At 46.4% G+C, this 18,916-nt stretch overlaps 1 protein-coding gene across 4 annotated transcripts in view; it reads right to left on the reverse strand.

Annotated features, from left to right (window-relative positions):
• The window catches only part of SLC39A14 (solute carrier family 39 member 14), a 47,025-nt gene extending 30,629 nt beyond the window's left edge, over positions 1-16,396 (reverse strand). The window contains exons 1-2 of one of the 4 annotated variants that reach the window (XM_072796328.1): positions 16,246-16,396; positions 6,486-6,609 (exon numbers count right to left, since the gene is read on the reverse strand). Coding sequence is in view for 1 of the 4 variants with exons in the window: in XM_072796325.1 (XP_072652426.1) it covers positions 15,360-15,408 (49 nt within the window). In the remaining 3 variants the exon portion in view is untranslated. Of the gene's footprint in view, positions 1-6,485; positions 6,610-15,359; positions 15,474-16,245 lie in introns of those variants that run through there. The other 3 variants (XM_072796326.1, XM_072796327.1, XM_072796325.1) reach the window with 3 other exon arrangements.
• Between the last annotated feature and the right edge of the window lie 2,520 nt (positions 16,397-18,916).

Below are 18,916 nucleotides of genomic sequence, written 5' to 3' on the forward strand. Positions count from 1 at the left end.
AGTATACAACAAAAGTGAAATCACCCACAGTGACATTAACATCGAGTGTATATTACAAGACGTTAATAACAACTGCCTTGTGAATGCCACTCACTGTTTCAGGCTTCTTCTCCAGGAAGGTTGGGAAGGACTGTCTGAATCAAAAGATACTACAAATGAGGCACCTCGGTGGCTCAGGGGTAGAGCACCTGCTCAGGGTGTGATCCTGGGGTCCTGGGATCAAGTTCCGCATCAGGTTCCCCGGAGGGAGCCTGCTTCTCCCTCCGCCTGTGTCTCTGCCTCCCTCTCTGTGTTTCTCATGAGTAAATAAATAAAATCTTAAAGGAAAAAAAAAAGAAAACACTACACTATAAACTCCCCAAGAACAAGAGCCCATTCTGGTTCCTTGTAAAGCTGATGGAGCATGGGGAATGCGAGTGGAGGGGATATTGAAATGAAATGAAACCTCTTAACCAGCCTTCCAGATTCCACTGGGCACCTACCTACCCCCATACTGTCAGTCCTTTCTCTCCCTTTTTAAACTATGACACACATATAAAGTGCCCAAATCTTAAGTGTACAGCTCAATGAAAGAAGTCATCCTTTTAAGCATAATTCTGATCACAGCACGTTCTTTACTCTAAACCCTCTGATGGCTTTCCAGTACAAGTGGAATAAAACCTAGACTCCTTTCCCTGGTCTAAAAGTCACTGTGTCATCTGGTCCTTGCCAACCCCACTTACATTTTTGAGCCCTCTCACTCACTAGGATTTAGCCACTCTGGCCTTCTTTCTATCCTTTTAATGTGTTATATGCATTCTGATCTCAGGGCCTTTGCATTTGTTGTTCCCTCTGCTTAGAGTGCTTTTTCAAATGTCACCTCTACAAAGGTGGAGAGTCACATGGTTCATTAAAAAAAAAAAGAGCCAGGGATCCCTGGATGGTGCAGCGGTTTGGCGCCTGCCTTTGGCCCAGGGCGCGATCCTGGAGACCCGGGATCGAATCCCACGTCGGGCTCCCAGTGCATGGAGCCTGCTTCTCCCTCTGCCTGTGTCTCTGCCTCTCTCTCTCTCTCTGTGACTATCACAAATAAATAAAAATGTAAAAAAAAAAAAAAATTTATTAAAAAAAAAAAAAAAGAGCCCACTTCCAGTCATTCAGAATTTCAACACACTGTTTTATTTTTTTTTAAGATTTTATTTATTTATTCATGAGAGACCGAGAAAGAGGCAGAGACAGAGGGAGAAGCCGACTCCCTGCAGGGAACCTGATGCAGGACTTGATCACAGGACCCCAGGACCAATGACCTGAACCAAAGGCAGATGCTCAACCACTGCACCACCCAGGTGCCCCCCAACACACTGTTTTATTTTCTTCTTGGCCTAAGTCACTATCATCTTCTTGGGATACCTGGGTGGCTTGGTTGGTCAAGCGTCTGTCTTCGGCTCAGGTCATGATCTTGGGGTACTGGGATTGAGCCCCAAGTCAGGCTCCCTGCTCAGTGGGGAGCCTGCTTCTCCCTCTCCCTCTGCCCCTCCCCTCTCCTCCACTTGTACTCTGTCTCAAATAAAATCTTAATAAAATAGTCTTTTTCTTTTTTCGATTATATTTTTATTTTCTGTCTCTTAGTACTATGCTGTAAACTGCACAGTAGTGGAGACTCCAGATCTCTGACCCTCCCAGAGCCTGAGAAATGCGTGGCTGGCACCAAGTCAGCACCCAAAGAATACCTGCTGAGTGAAATGGTTAATTTCCCACTGCTTGTTTTCACAGTGCCAGGCAGTTTAGAATCGTGTTGTTCTTTGGTCTCTATCTACAGTTGAACTAACAGCAACCTTAGGGACTGGACCCCTTCTCCTATAGCTTAAATAGAGCTGAAGATCCCCCCCAGAAGTTTATCTGGAGCTGAAATATAAAATGTAAGACAGAGTTATCTAAGCTGTAGCAGGGGATCTAAGAGCAAGATGGTGGGAGAGAAGCAGGCACAGGCAGGCAGTCTCCCTGCCCTGCAACCCCGAAGACAGTGTAGAGGATGGGCAGCCATCTGATGATCCCGCCAAAAATAACGTGAACTTTTCCCCATGGCAGGGAAGAAAAGGAAAGCAAACCCCACAAGTACAGGCTGTTTCTAGAATTTCTCAGCTGCTCATGGAAACTCCGAGTCCCGGCCTAGTTGCATATAACCTCTCAATGTGCCAACTGCACACATCCTGAAATGCGGGGGGAGGGGCTTGTGAATGGCTGCCAAGAGGGAGTGGTGTGAGAACAGTCAAGGTCACAGGCATAAGCTGGGCAGCAGGGCTGTGCACACACCTCGGTTTGCCCATGGTCAAGGCCTCTGCCGTGGGAGGCATCCCCACACAGTGTCTGCTGGACGTGGGGGGTGGCTGAGGAGGGACGAGGAGGGACGAGCAGGAACAATCTCTGAGGGTCACAATCTCTGTTCCTAGGGCTGCTCAGATTGCTCCACAGGCCTCTGTGGCTAGAGCCTGGTGGGGTGGTTGTCTTTGTACTTTTTGCACCTTTCTGGGAAAGGTGAGGAGATGGGTCGTGGCTTGCTGCTCCTGGAAATTAACCAGGGACCTGGAATCCTGAGAACTTGCCTGGCCTCTCAGATGGAACGTCTCCAACATCGGAGAAAACTGTTCAGCGCTGAAATACACACATGCCAGTCAGTGTCACCTGGGCCTAGGATGGCAGAGCCGGGCCATGCCATCCATGAGCAGGGGGAGAGAAAGAAAGAGGCGGGAAGGGATTTATTTCAGGGCCTTAGGCCACTGGCTCATCTCCTGGAGGGAAACAGGGCCAGCTTTCCCCAGGCCAACATGGCTCCACCTCGCCCCAAGCCTCACGTACTCTGTGCTCTAAGAAAACAAGAGTCCCTGGGGCTGGCTGGGAGCCCTCCGGTTTCCAGGAAAGGATGAGAGTGCCCAACAGTTCAGCCTGCGCCCCATGATTTTACAGGACTTTCTGGACTAGCAGGACACACACACATTCCACCCCCTCCCCCCACAATCCAATTTTTTAGGCTTCCAGTAAAAAAGTGAGAAAACAAATAGCTGTTGAGTCTGCCCTCCTAACCTCCCTTTGGGAGGACGGCTCAGCAATCCTGGGGTCCGAGTGGTGGGGAAAGGCCTTCAGAGGGGTGAGCTGTCTCCTCTCAACCTCCACCTGGCAGCAGGGCATGCGGGGGAGGCCCTAAAGCATCAGGGGGTCTCTGCAGAAGGAATCAGTGAGATCCAGGAGCAAGTTATCCTGGGGGTCAGGCCTGTCCCAGAGCAGCAGTCAACAAATATTTACTAAGAACTTACTTTAGGGGTGCCTAGGTGGCTCAGTGGGTTAAAGGTCTGGACTCTTGGTCCAGGTTTAGGCTCAGGTCATGACCTCAAGGTCTTGAGATCAAGCCCCATGTGGTCTGGCTCTGAGCTCAGCAGGGAGTCTGCTTGAGAGTCTCTCTCCCTCGCCCACCCCTTCTCTAAAAAACAAACACACACACACACCCCTTACTCCACAATTTACTCCATCCTTTTGAAAGTTTTTTTTTTAATAAGATTTTATTTATTTATTAATGAGAGATGGGGGGGGGGGGAAGAGAGGCAGGCAGAGACATAGGCAGAGGGAGAAGCAGGCTCCATGCAGGGAGCCTGACATGGGACTCGATCCTGGGTCTCCAGGATCAGGCCCTGGGCTGAAGGCGGCGCTAAACCGCTGAGCCACCTGGGCTGCCCCTTTTGAAAGTTTAACTAATTTAATACTCCTAGTATCCGTGCATAAGAATGCCTGTGTCAGGGACCCTAGGTGGCTCAGTATGTTGGGTATCTGACTCTTGATTTCAGCTCAGATCAAGATCTTAGGGTTGTGAGATCCAGCCTGGTGACTGGTTCCATGCTGGGCAAGAAGCCTGCTTGAAGCCTACATGAGATTCTCTCTCTCTCCCTTTCTGCCCCTCCCCTGCTCACAGTGCATTCCCTTAAAAAAAAAAAAAATGCCTGTTTTGTAAGATTCTCACCAATGTTTACTATTAAAATAACATTCCACCTTTGCCAAATAGGTTAAAAATCATTCTTTCAATTCTTTTAATTTGCATTTCTTGCATTAGCAGTGTGGCTAAACGTGTTTTCTCATTTACTAACATTTCTATATCTTCTTTCACCAATTACTCTCCTTTGCCCATTTTTGCTGAGATTCATTCATCTTTGTTCTTACTGGTGTTAGCAGGAGTTCACTGTATGGTAAAAATATTAATCTCCTGCCACATAGTTACAAATACCTACCTGATTAATTACTTGCCTCTTAATTTTGTCAATTGGTTTACTGACAAATTTTTAAAATAGAGGCAAAGTAAATATGCTTCTGCTTTAAGTAGTGTGCTTAGAAAATCCTTCCCCAACCTGAAATTATAGAAATATACATCTGTATTTTCTTGCATTTAAAAAATTTAAATCGGGATCCCTGGGTGGCGCAGCGGTTTGGCGCCTGCCTTTGGCCCAGGGTGCGATCGTGGAGACCCGGGATCGAATCCCACGTCGGGCTCCCGGTGCATGGAGCCTGCTTCTCCCTCTGCCTATGTCTCTGCCTCTCTCCCTGTATGACTATCATAAATAAATTTTTAAAAAAATTTAAATCTCATTTAGAATTTGATTTGGCACAGTGTAAGAAAGGGAATCTAACTTTTTTTTTTTTTTTTTTTTTTATTCACCTGACAGAGCACAAGCAGGGGGAGCAGCAGGCAGAGGGAGAAGCTGACTCCCCACTGAGCAGGACCCAGGATCATGACCTAAGCCTAAGACAGATGCTTAATCACCTGAGCCACTCAGGTGCCTGGAAAATCTAACTTTTAAAAAATACTCAATTAACCCAGTATTGTTTAATAAAGTCCATTTTCTTTATAAACTTTAAGTGTACAGTCTATGAAAGATAAGAAACAGAGATAAAAGTCAGATATATCCTTTGCATAGGTGGCTGCTCTAGCTAATAAAATGTGGGTGTCCTCTCTTTTCTTTCCTCATTCCTGCTCAGAGGTATAGGCTGGCAAGCAACTATTACAAGAACAAAGTCCTCTGCAAAGGATGACAGAGCAGAGAGGCACTAAGGAGAGCCTGGGACCCTACAGGCATCATCTTATACGACCTTACAAGTTATTTACCAAACCAGCATTGGTTGGCCTCTGTCATTTGTACTCAACACCCCTGTAACTTATCCATAATCCTTTTTTTTCTTTATTTTACAGTAAGAACTGCCTGGATTTATTGTTGTCTGCTAGGTACCACGGCTAAGCAATTCATTTTCATCCTCACTTAATCTTCATTAACAACCTTTGTTACGATAGAGTCTACAGGACTTCCCTAATTGTAAAAGTATTAACAACATCTTTTCAGAGTAGAAGACACTGCATGAAATGCCCACATAAATGAGATAACTCTATTTTGGAAACATTAAAATAAAACCAAAGCACCGTAAGATAGCATCATCTTCATTTTACAGGTGAGGATACTGAAGCTAAGAATACGTGTTCAAAATCAGATCAAAACTAGTCAGAAATAGTATCATTTGCTAAATTCCTACACACATTGCAGTCTGGTTTTGGAGGTTTCTATTTAGTTTTAATTACCTCTCCTGTGCCAATGTCACCATGTTTTTCCCTGGTAAAGCAAGTCTAACTTCACTACTTCCTTCTTTATTTTTTTTTAATTTTATTTATTTATTTGGCACAGACACAGAGAGAGAGCCTACAAGCAGACTCCCCTATCCTGAGCAGGGAGCCTGATCCAGGGCTTGATCCCAAGACCTTGGGATCATGAGATGAGCCAAAGGCAGATGCTTAACCGACTGAGCCACCCAGCTGCCCCACTTTCTTTAAATTGTTTGGCTATTTTTACACATTTATTCTTTCAGAAAAAAACTTTTTAAGTTCTCTTGTCAAGTCCCAATACTTCCCCGTTGGGAATTCATCCTATGGAAATCATGTTGCAAGAGGGTATTCAGCTTTAAGGACTTTACAGAAGTGTACATACATTCGACATCTATCTATTGAGTGCCAACTGTTCTGGGCATAGGGAATACAGCAATAAACAAAACAAAAATGTTACCCTCACAGAGCATGCATTCTTGCAGTACTTGTAATGGTATAAAGTTGCCAGTCATCTAAATGCACAATAGGGGTGCCTGATGGGCTCAGTCAGAAGAGCATGCAACTTTGATCTCAAGGTTTTAAGTCTGAGCTCCACAGTGGGCGTAAAGATTGCATAAAAATAAAATCTTAGGGGCACCTGGGTGGCTCAGTCAGTTGAGCACCTGACTCTTGGTTTCAGTTCAGGTCATAATTTCAGGGTCATGGGATTGACTCCCATGTCAGGCTCTGTGTTTGGCGCAGAGTCTGCTCAAGATTCTTTTGGTCCCTTTCCGTCCCTCCCCCAACTCATGCTCGCATGTGCATATGCTCTCTCTCTCTAACACCTACAAAAATCTTAAAAAAAAAAAAAAAAAACCACCTTAAAATAGGGTACCTGGGTGGCTCAGTCAATTAAACATCTGCCTTCAGCTCAGGTCATGGTCCCAGGGTCCTGGGTTTGAGCCCTGAGTCAGGCTTCCTGCTCAGCAGGGAGCCTGCTTCTCTTTCTCTCCTTCTCCCTGTCAAATAAATAAAAATCTTAAAAATAAATGGATGCACAAGAGAAGGGGACTGCTAGAACAAGGAAATCCATATAACAAAATTTGTATAGTTTGAGCACAGAGATTAGAAGCTTCGGCTTTAGGTGAGACAGACTTCAGTGTGAATTCTAAATCTGCTTTCACTAGCTTCAAGGCCTGAGTCAAAAAGACTTATTTTCCTTATACAGAAAAACAAAGCCTATTTACTAATGGTCCCTCCTGAAGAACAGGGAAGAAAAGTAAATGAGATACTGAATATAAATACAGTGCCCAACACACAGTAACTGTTTGATACATCTTAGTTATTTGGGGAAAGATTAACATGGAAAGATGTTCATGATAGGGTAAATGGAAACAAAGAACCTATCAAACTGTAGGCACAGCAGACCATCTTTCCTTAAGCTGTATACATTCACAGAAAATGACTATAAATGTCTAATTGTTATCTCTTGATGATGGGTTTAATGGTTGTTATCTTCTTATTCATCTGCATTTTCCGCAATGAACATGTATTACTTTTAAGAAGAAAGTTAATTTTAGATTCCAGTTAGGAAATGGGACAGGCTTAATGATGACCAAATGGGAAGGCTTTTCCCTCTCCTTTCTAAAGATCTTAAGAATTGGAGGTAGGCGGCAGTCCTCATCTGCCCTGGGATGGTTTACATTTGTGCTTGGTTGGTTTCTAACCTGGCCACCCCAGTGAGCAGGGCCTCACCTCAGTTCTCCTGGATCAGAGCATCTTGGGTGAGATCCAGGTATCTGTACATCAAGTTCTAAGAGATCAACCTGAAACTGGGCTGGAGCACTGGTCTGACATTTCAGAACCGCTGGACAGGACGTGACTAAATTATAACATTGTGATATATCTAAACTCTCTGAAGTCAGATCCTGCCTCCCCCTACCAAATGAGTCCCACCATCTCTGCCCTGCCTATCCTATATGGAAACTAGTGCTCAGTGAGAGCTCCATGCACAGGCAAGCTGTTGGTACTGCAAGATGTATGGATCCCAAGCATGAAGGACCTCAGAGGCCAGCTTTCTAGTTTATATTTGCTTCTCAGATCTGTGTCAACATGAGGGGAGCAGGCAAGTTAAGGTTGGGCCCTTGCCTCAATAGCAAGGCCTGCTTTCTGACTTAGGTCTAAAAAGAAGCCTCTTTTTTCTTTTGCAGCCCTCTTTTTTCTTTTGAATGACAGTCCACAAAAGACATTCCCTCCTCCATCCTAAGTGTAGTGGTTTGAAAAATACCACACCCCCAATCCATGTCTACCCAAAACTTCAGAATCTGACTTTATTTGGATAGGATCTTTGCAGATATAATTAGTTAAGGATCTTAGGATGAAACCATCCAGTATTTAGGGTGGGCCCCTAATCTAATGACTGGCATCTTTACGAGATAAAGTAGAAGTGAATTTGGACAGAGGCACACAGAGAAAGATATCTGATGATGGAGGAAGAGATTGGAGTGAGTGAGCCAAGAACAGAAGCTGGCCTCAAGGTCGAATTCTCCCCTAGAGCCTTGAGGGAGTGTGGTACTGCTGACACCTTGATTTCAAACTTCGGGCCTCCAAAACTGTGAGAGGATACATTTCTGTTGTTTCAAGCTACCCAGTTTGTGATCATTTGCTAGAGCAGAAATGGCAAACTCATGCTTTGGTGCTGGAATTAAGGTCTGATTATTTTGATCTGGGGTTCTCTTGCTATGGCTGGCGGGATCTTAAGATGACCCCAGTGACCCTCGCCCTTGTGTGGAGGCAGGACCTGTCAATATGAGACATCACGCCTGTCATAATGTTACAAACTCTGGCAAAAAGGGATTTTGCTGGTGTTAGCTGACCAAATTTGTTGACCTTAAGATAGAGAAATTACCTTATGTGACCACAACTAATCAGGTGAGCCCTTGAAAGAGACAGGATCCTCCTGGTAAAAGGGATTTGAGGCATAAAAGGATTCGCCATGGGAGAAAGAGTCTTTTTTTCAGTGTGGAATTCTAATAGACACCAATTTAACCAAGTGATCCAGGAAAACCTCACCAGTAATCAGACATCTTGGCGTCATGAATGCCTTGATAGGATGCTCTGAAAAGGATGCAGCATCATTTCTGTGATATTCTTACCCAAAATGCCTGACTCCATTCTAAGAAGGAAAGACAGGGGAACTCTTACAAACTAGAGGAGACCAAAGAGAAATAACTACTAAATGTAACGTGGGATAATAGGAATAGGAAAATGGCCGTAGCGAAAATACTGGTAAAATTTAAAGAAGGCCTATAGCTTAGTAAATAATATTTGCCAATGTTGACTTCCTGTTCTTGAGAATTGTACTACACAGTACAGGGTGAAGGATATGAAGGAACTCTGCTGTGCTATATTTTCTGCAGCTTTTCCTTAAGTCAAAATTAGTTCAAAATTAAAAGTTTAAAAGGAAATAGTTGCCTAAGTTATTAGAGAGCCAGAAAGCAGACTAAATCCTTAAGGAGAAAATCTGATGCCAAGGTAAGGGGGCAGGGGATGGGTACCCAACTGTATCATGAAAAACAATGACAAAGAAATATGCAATTTGTGAACAGAGGTTGCCTCGGGGTCACAGGATTACAGTCTTTTTCTCCAATACTTCTTTACTTTCTTCTTTACAATAAGTATGCCTTACTTTTGATAATCAGAAAAAAAATAAAAATTTCAAACATACACAACCGCCGCTTGGAGATGCTGTGGAATATGATTAACCACAAAGTTTCTGGAAAAGGCTTTTTAGGGATCCCTGGGTGGTGCAGCGGTTTAGCGCCTGCCTTTGGCCCAGGGCGCGATCCTGGAGACCCGGGATCGAATCCCACATCGGGCTCCCGGTGCATGGAGCCTGTTTCTCCCTCTGCCTGTGTCTCTGCCTCTCTCGCTCTCTCTGTGTGACTATCATAAATAAATAAAAATTAAAAAAAAAAAAAAAAAAAGCTTTTTAAGGTAGACAGGGCAGTGTTGAGATGGGATAGAAAAGTGTTCCCTGCCTCTGAGGGCTAAGAGGAGGCAGGAGGTGGCAGTTTAAGTGGACTGGTGCAGAGGATCTAGATTTGGAGCCACAGAGTTGTTCTGGATAAGAGCAGGCTGGACCCCGAGACAGCTGCTGAAAGAGGGCAGTTAAGTGCTTGACATGGAAACAGCTAAGGGTTCTCAGAGTGAGTTTCAGTACCTTAGACTCCAGAGCCCTTCAAAACCCCTGGATCCAACCTAAATTTTCAGTGATGCCTGTCACCTGCTCTTTCTTCTCCAGCTATCAACCTCTGGTCTATGCTGAGCACCCCTACTCCAGGACAGTATGTTCTTTGTGCCATTATTCACACAACCCTCCTTGCCAGGACTCCTCAGTTTCCTTTCTTCATAGCTTTCAAAATTTGGTTTAATTCCACCTCCAGAAAGCCCTCCCAGCTTACTCCTACCCTAATCCCTTCACCTTCTTTCAGTGGAAGTATCTCACCTGCTTCATTCAACTGTAGCTTAACAACCCACAAGACAGCACATAACATTCCATGTGTACTCAGTGCATCTCTGCATGGACTCTGCAAGCATCTTTAGACCTGAGACAGAGTTTGCCTATCTTCACTGGGTGGAAGCTCTCAGCTGAGCTCCAGGGGCTTGCCCCACCCCCCACCTCTGCCCCAGTACGTCCTCCAGCAAATGGCCCCTCTGCTGTCACCAGCAGAGGTCACATTTACCAAGTCTGCTGAGCCTATGCCCAAACATCTTTATGCTAGTTTTGTTTTTGTGGTTATGATTTTATTAAGTAGTAACTGAAATGTCAGTGCAGAAAGAAAAAGTTTAGTTTCTATGAAAATTAAACGCTCTAGCACAGCAATTCTGCAATTCCGGTCTTAGAGGATAACTGGGGTCACTGAGACCCATTCAGGAGGTCTAGCAGATAAAAACTATCTTCATTATAATAACATTTTAAAAAGTCTCTTCACTGTCCTTTTTAGAGGCTACATGAAGTATGGTGAATACAGTAGCCTTAAGTTTTGTGAAGAATTCTAAGGTAGAAGTTTAGAGTATAAATATGTGTGTTTTCAGGGATTAACTTAGTTTGTTCTCATGACTTCAACTGAGTCTTTACCAGCAAACTTACACTATAGCTATTACAATTTCTGCTATCATCTAATAAATGACTATTTTGAAATCCTGTAGATCAGCAAAAATGTAAAAGCAAACGCCATTCTGTTCTCCGCTTTTTTTAATCTAGGAAAACAGGTATTTTAAAAAATTATTTGACATCACAAGCAGGGGGTATGGCAGAGGACAGGGAGAAGCAGGGAGCCTGACACAGGGATCGATCCCAGGACCCTGTGATCAATGACTTGAGCTGAAGGCAGGTGCTTAACCAACTGAGCCACCCAGGCGCCCCGGAAAAGATATTTTTATTAAAATACGTTTTTTATGTTTACTTATAATGTTTTTATTTATTATATTTAAATCTGCTTAAATTTTTTGGTGGGGGGAGAGGGAGAGAGAGAATCCCAAGCAGTCTCCACACCCAGCTCAGAACACAACATGGGGCTCAATCTCACAACCCTGACATCAGGACCAGACCTGAAATCAAGAGTTGGATGCTTAACTGACTGAGCCACCCAGGTGCCTCAAATCGATTTTAATTCTTAACACAGCGAATATCAAGAGATTTGGAACATAAAAGACATTATTAAAGAATCTTCGGATCAAAAAGTCTGAGAACTGCTCATCTAGAAAGGCATGTAACAAAGGAGGGGAAAAATGGGCACACTTACGTGGCTCAGTCGGTTAAGCACGTAACTTTGGCTCAGGTCATGATCTCAGGGTCCTGGGATGTAGGCCCTGGTCTCAGACTCTGCACTCAGCAGAGTCTGCTTGTCCCTCTGGCCCTCTCCTGACTCTTGTGCGTGTACTCTCATATAAATAAATAAAACCTTCAAAAAATAAATAAAATTTGGGGGGCACCTGAGTGGCTCAATGGTTGAGCGTATCTGCCTTTGGCTCACGTCATGATCCCAGAGTCCTGGGATTGAGTCCCACATCTCCCCACAGGGAGCCTGCTTCTTCCTCTGCCTATGTTCTCTGCCTCTTTATGTCTCTCATTAATAGGGATCCCTGGGTGGCGCAGCGGTTTGGCGCCTGCCTTTGGCCCAGGGCGCGATCCTGGAGACCCGGGATCGAATCCCACATCAGGCTCCCGGTGCATGGAGCCTGCTTCTCCCTCTGCCTATGTCTCTGCCTCTCTCTCTCTGTCTCTCTGTGACTATCATAAATAAATAAAAATTAAAAAAAAATTATGTCTCTCATTAATAAATAAATATTAAAAAAAAAAAGAAAAACTAATGAACAGATGTCTGTGTCCATTTACCCAGCAATCCCACTTCTGAGAATTTCTTCTAGAGTCATAATTACACACGTAGGAAATACCATTTGTACAAAGTTATTCATTGCAGCATTGTATGTAATAACAAAACAGACAAAATAATGGAAATAACCCAAGTTCAGAGACAGGGAGAGATGACTTACGTACATTGGTTAAAATATCACTGTACTTCCATATCCTGAATATGTGACCACAATAAAAGAATGACCCAAGTGTTCTCTGTGCCCATATGGAAAGATCCAATACAGTTAGGAGGTAAAAACAGCAAAGGGTAAACAACATGTCATGTCTAAAGTGCTAACTTGAACCATCTGTAAAAAAAGGGGGCAAGGGTAAGATGTTTCACTGATGTTTCACCAGGTGTGAGTGTGTATATTGTTTTTTAACCTTTTGATTCTTGAACTATGTGAACAGAGCCTAGTGAAAAAAAAATTAATAAAAGAAAAGAAAATGTGGGGGCACTGGGTGGCTCAGTTGGTTAAGCCTCCACCTTCAGCTCAAGTCATGATCCCAGCGTCCTGGGATTGAGCCCTGTGTGTGGCTCCCTGCTCAGCAGGGAGCCCGCTTCTCCCTCTCCCTCTGCCTACTCCCACCCCCCACCCCCCAATCCTGCTTGTGCAGGCAGGTGTTCACTCTCTTTAAAATAAAATATTTAAAAATAAAATAAAAGGAAATGTGAAGGGGATCCCTGGGTGGCTCAGTGGTTTGGCGCCTGCCTTTGGCCCAGGGCATGATCCTGGAGTCCCAGGATCGAGTCCCATGTCAGGCTCCCTGCATGGAGCCTGCTTCTCTGCCTCTCTCTCTCTCTCTCTGTCTCTCATGAATAAATAAAATCTTAAAAAAAAAAAAAAGGAAATGTGAAAATTGCAGGTGGTTATGTATAGGTATGATTTTTATAGACAATTTGCAAGTTTAATTAGGGTACCCAGAAACCCAAAGAAAAGGCCTCAGCCCTAAATCACTGTAGTGAATAAAAAAAATACATGCGTAGGTTTTTAAAATTAAACAAATTGCTTAAAATATGGATTGTTTAAAACTCCCTACTTTAAGCTGACTTTTTAATTTACTGAGTGCCTTGCCTATGAGCCCCTAGGCACAAATTTAGGACTGCCACCTTCTCATTCCACCAAACCCCAACACTCTCCAGGGCCAGATGCTGGTTAGGAGGCCTGAGAACACAGCCAGATCTTGAGTTCTCAAGGCAGGGAATATTTATTGTTTCCCACAACTGAGCATGCCAGGCTCTCTCCAGGCTGATTCTGTGGGCACTTTTCCTCTTGCTTTAGGGTGGTGGGTCTCAGAGGGCCCACAAGAGTTCTGCCTCGGGGAGGCTCAATGACCACAGTAAGGGTGGGGACAAGGCAGTTGGGTCTCAGAGACTTTGTGGTGAGGTTGTCCTACTGGTTCCCTGGGAGGGCATGAGGCCCCTGGCTGGCAGCAGACTCTGGACTGCTTTATCTGCTGGCATTTTGCCAACCCGCCAGTCTCGAGGTCAGAAAAGTCCCACTGTAGACATCTAGTGAGTCCTGGCTGGGGCCCCAGCAGCATGACCCTTCCGCATCCACTCCCTACCCTCACATGTCTCAAGGCATTCTGGAAAGAGAAGTAGAAGACTTCTCCAGAGGAAACTTCCACACAAGCAAAGCAACTTCCTTTCCCCTAAATAAATACAGGGGATAACTAGCTCCTTCCTCTTCACCTTTTCAAGGAAAAGACTAGAATTAGCAATTTTATCTTCACACTTAGGAATAAAAACAGAAGCTTTCTTCAGTCTTCTCCATTAAGTCCCTTGGTCACTAGCAAGCAATGTGACTTGGGAATACCAATTAACCTCTACAGATCTAGTTTCTTTAGTTGTAGTTCTGCAAAATGCCTAAGCATTATTTTCTTCATGCAAACAGGCTGAATTATTGTAGCATGGTGGGGAGAAGGAGTTTCCAATTCTCAGACATATACCATCTATTCACAGAACCACTCCTCAGATCCCAAGATCCTGTGATTATTGGACATGCATTCAGGTTCCTCCTGGAATAGAGTGGGGTAGGAGGAGGTAAGGAAAACTGTGGGAAGGGACTGAAAACAGAACCAGTCCAGTGACTGATCTATACCCACAGGCCTCCAACCCACAATGTTAGTCTTTCTGGCCTATTATCGGCTCAGAAAAGGAGTACACTTCGATTACCTGAAGAAAACAGAATAGCTCCCAAAACTAAAGGTTAGGGGAAAAAAACAACAACCCTCTTTTCCCTTTGCTCGGTGATTCTGTGGGACAATCCCTGGCAGGGCACAGAAATGCCACCTACCTAGAAAAGGCATGGAAATTGCAACCATGTTCCTAAGGAGGAGATGAATCAACCCCAAGTCTGCACTCATACCACTCCTACAACCCAACCTACCTATCAGCTTTAGACCCCTAAATAATACACTCCATCCCACAGAGATGATGATGAGACCTCTACGATGTTCCAAGAACAATCACAGCGTGCTTCACTGTAGGGAGAACAGGCCTACAGAGGTTAGAAAACCGCCCTGCTGTTGAGTAATGGGGTCAGGATTTGAACAGATTGATCTGGCTCAAAAGCCCAGACTCTCCCACCACCTTACACCACCGCTAATAGAGTGCTGTCTTCTCTGAACTTACTGAACACAACAGCATGGCCTCTCTTGTGTTGCTACCTTATTCTTCTTGTCTGGATGTTCTCTCTCCTCATCAAGAGTCTGCAGAAGCCAGGCCTCATCCATCCCCTCTTTGCACCCAGCAGTGGCCCTGCAGAGCTGAACACAAACCAGGCCCTCCGTACGGACTTACTGGAGAGTCACAGAGCCTACAGTTTTTATTTACTCTTCTTGCCTAAATGACAAGGCCAGTAATTCTGTTTGGTGCCCTTTAGTCATACCTGCAAACCAGAGGCAGAAAGAATAGCACTTATCTATCTCCTGGCTACCACACAATTTATGAAAAGCCCACCTCTGGACCACCAACAAGAAATGGGATATGTCGTTTTTATCACAGCTTTTAAGTCACAATTCTGGACATTCTTTCCCTCGCTTCACCACCAAGTTCCTCTCAGTTTCTGTGGCTCTTGTTTTAAGAGTTAAGGGTTAATCACAGATGCTGCAGATAGATCTATTCTGACCTTAGCACTAACCCCCTTCCCAAGGTCACAGGGCAGGTTAGGAGCAGAGCTGGGACAGAGACCAGGGTAACCAGGCGGGTCCCCAGCACACTGTACCACCACCACCTCCCAGCAGCCTATCCACGTGCCTGTGACTCCCAGGGAAGAGCGATTCTAAAGACAAAACCAAATCCAGGGTGCCTCCAGGAAGAAAAGTCAGGTTCAAAGCTGCTCCTACCCTCGCCGCTCCTATGGCCCCGGGGAGCCCTCTGCCCTCCTGCAGTCATGCCCACACGGTCCTACTGGACACCCAGGCGCTGGCAGACACGAGGTCTTCGCTACGGAAGCCGCAACCCCGAGCTGAGAAAATTTTGTTGGCTTTAACTGAATCTCAGAATCACATGGTGAAGCTGCTTGGATGGCTCTTTTGTCCCATTGCCCTAACCCACCAAGAGAGGGCAGCCTCAGCCACATCGCCCAACTCGGTCGGTAGGACCAAAAATAGCTAAAAAAGCCATGCCCACGGGGTAAGCCAGGTCAGGGTTTAGCACCATCCCTCCTCTGCCGCTCTCCAGCTCCAGTTACCAGGCAGCCGGAAGGCAGGGGTCATCGGTCTTCGGCGGGCTGGTGGGCTGGCGGGTGCGGTGGGCTGGGGCGACGCGTTTCGCGGAAAGCCCAGTCCGGACACCAGGGTCCCATCGGAGCCGCCCACCAGATTGGCCCATCTACTCTCTGCCTTTCCTGAGCTGCTACCCACGGGCTCCAGGAAGCCTTTCGGCCTTTCGGGGCGGCTATAGACGTTGCGGACAACCCTCTCCGGCCCCCACATCCCTCGCTCTCCAGCCGAAGGGAAAGCAGCTGCGAGCCCCTTCCCCGCCACCAAGTAACCCCCGCCGCGGCAGCGCGGCCAGGTGTCCCCTCCATCCAGCGTCCGGCCCAGGCGCGGGTCCTCCGGGGCGCCTCCCCGCTCTAGCCCGAGGCTTCGGAATCCGGAGCGGGGCTCCCGGTCCGCGGCGCCGCCGGGCGCGCGCCTCCGCCCCCACCCGGTGACCCCGAGACCTGGAGGCGCGATGCCCCACTCCGGAGCCCTGCGCGGCCCCGCGCGCACGCGCGCACGCCCTCACCTGAAGCTCCGGCGGACGCCGCCTGGGCCCCGCCGACCTCACAAGCCAGGCCCTCGGGCGGCCCGCGGCGGCGGCAGCAACGGCGGCAGCTCAGTCGGTGCGTGAGCGGAGGGACCCCGCGCGCCGCTGCCCCCCTCCTGCCGCCGTCCCCGCCACGCCGCGCATGCCCCGCTATATAGCCTGCGCGTCAGCGGCAGGGCCCGCCCCCGCCCCGCCCCGGCCCCGCCCCCGCCCCGCCCCCGCCCCGCCGGCCCCGCCCCCCGCTCACCGCACCCTGCGCTCCCCGGGGCCTGCCACGTGGGGCCCCCGCCAGCTGGCCGCCCGCTGGAGCCCGGCTCCCTGGGATCCCGGCCGGACCTGCCTCGTCCTCCAGCCCGACATGATTCCATTCTTCATTCACTCGGGCCCCAGACTCCTCCTTCCTTTGGAAACTCCCATTAAGACCTTTCCCTCTCAGCGTGGGAAGCTCTTACAACCTGGCCTCCGTCGCTCAGCAGTTAAGACTGCTACTCACCCTATACGTGCGTATGTACTTTAACACTTTTGATTAATGGAAAAAACTTCTCACACACACCCCACCCCCCAAACTCAAATCTGAAATGTAGTCTATTTTGTTTGGGTTTTGTTTTTTTTTTTTTTTTAAGATTTTATTTATTTATTCATGAGAGACACAGAGAGGCAGACTTCCTATGGAGACCCCAATGTGGGACTCGAACCCAGGACGCCGGGATCACGACCTGAGCCAAAGGCAGGCGCTCAACCACTGAGCCACCCGGGCGTCCCTGAAATAGAGTCCAGGAAGGGATGCACCCGTATAGGATGTTTGTTCTGCGTATTCCAACCAGCCAGAAGAACAAAGAACAACAGGGACGCCTGGGTGCCCAGCGGTTGAGCGTAGGCCTTCCGCTCAGGGAGGGAGCGTGATCTCGGGGATCCGGCATCGAGTCCCCTATCGGGCTCCCCGAAGGGAGTCTACTTCTCCCTCTGCCTGTGTCTCTGCCTCTCTCTCTGTGTGTCTCTCATGAATAAATAAAATCTTAAAAAAAATAAAACAAAAATGTCCTGTTCAAGTTCCAAATAAACCATGTATTACTTTCAAATTAAACGTCCCCAAATAATCAGGCTCACTAAGGGAGCTACATTTCTTAATCCCAAAGTGGGAGAAATGTTAATTTTGGGGTGAGGCTTCTCCTAGGAGTCTCTTCCGGTGTGGGATACTCCTATTGAGATGGATATCAGGCCTCGGAAATGCAAATTTCTTGAGAAAATAAGCCACCCATTAAACTCCCATTGTTCTATTCTGCTGGACATCATGATTATTTCCTCTACAGCTATACCAGCTGCCACCTGGGTGTTGGGGACCGAAAGGAAAGGTCTTGAAGCAGAACTGGAGCCGGTTTCTACCCATGTCCCAGTTTTACCTCAATGACTAATGCCTCCCTGGCACTTAGTGTCTCTGTGAATTTGCCCAGGGAAGGGGGACTATATCCCACTCTGAAAGTTCTGGAGAGAACCCTCATGCTGGCAGTGCTAATGATAAGAGGAAAGCAGACAATCCCTGGAGCACACAGCAGGAAGACTCCGGGGCACACTGGCAGCTTGTTCCTAAGTACTGGGTAGAGAGGGAAAAGAAAGAATTGAAACAAAGCCAGAGCAGGCCAGATTGTTTATGCCACTCCTGAAGAGACTAGCTGGGCCCTGAGTTTTTCTAAAATTCAATTATCCTCATCCTGCAATTATAGTGCTCCAGTTGGGTAAGGGGTGGGGTGATATTCCTCTCATTTTCCAAGTGATTTCAAAGTAATAGTATCTCTTGCAGAATTTCCCTCAGAGCCCCTTCATCTTTGTAATAACCCTTTATATTTGTCTTTCTTGGTTAAACTCGGAGTATTTTTCAGACATTATGTCATCCATTGGGACTCAATCCCATCTCCAATGGGCCATCAGAAATGGTCCAGTCTATACCACTCCTTCCTTAAAGTACTGGGAAAGAAATGAGAAACTCACACAGAGATTAAACAAAACAAGCATGCTTCTAACACAGCACTGAAAAGTATTAAGCCCATAAATGCACATTACAGGAATGTGTTAATCTCTTCTTAAACCTGAGGTCCATAAACAATCCCATGACTTTTCTAGGCAAGGTGTCATTACTACACAGGGGAACAAGGCTCCTGTCAGAGAGACCGGAGGGCAGGCAAGACAAGACACCCCACCATAGGGCCTACGGCAGCATTTCACTTGTTTGCAACCAGACGGAGGGTAAAGTTGCCAAAGTCCACCAAAGCTGATAAGCTATCAGTAATCCATTAGGGGAATACAATTAATCATTAACACAGCTTAAAATCAAAAGGTTCTTAAAACTCCATATCCACCCCCACACAAAATTCTGTAGGGTGAACCCGAAATCTCTCCTTGTTGCTGAGTAGTACTCCATTTTTTATACTAGTGCCATGCTCGGGCCCCCAATTCTATATTTCTTTCCGTATGACATGCCCCTTTTCCTATTAGCTCCATTTTCCACCTGTTAAAATTCTAACTCTTCAAAGCTACTTCCCTCCAGAAAGCTTTTTGATTCTTCTGTAGCACATTTGATCCACCCTTTGAAATTTTTTTGACTGTAACCTACGTTAAAAAATATTTTACACTCCAGTATAAATAACTCCAGTAT

This window comes from Canis lupus, chromosome 24 (genome assembly GCF_048164855.1).
Source record: "Canis lupus baileyi chromosome 24, mCanLup2.hap1, whole genome shotgun sequence".
Classification (NCBI taxonomy): Eukaryota; Metazoa; Chordata; class Mammalia; order Carnivora; family Canidae; genus Canis; species Canis lupus.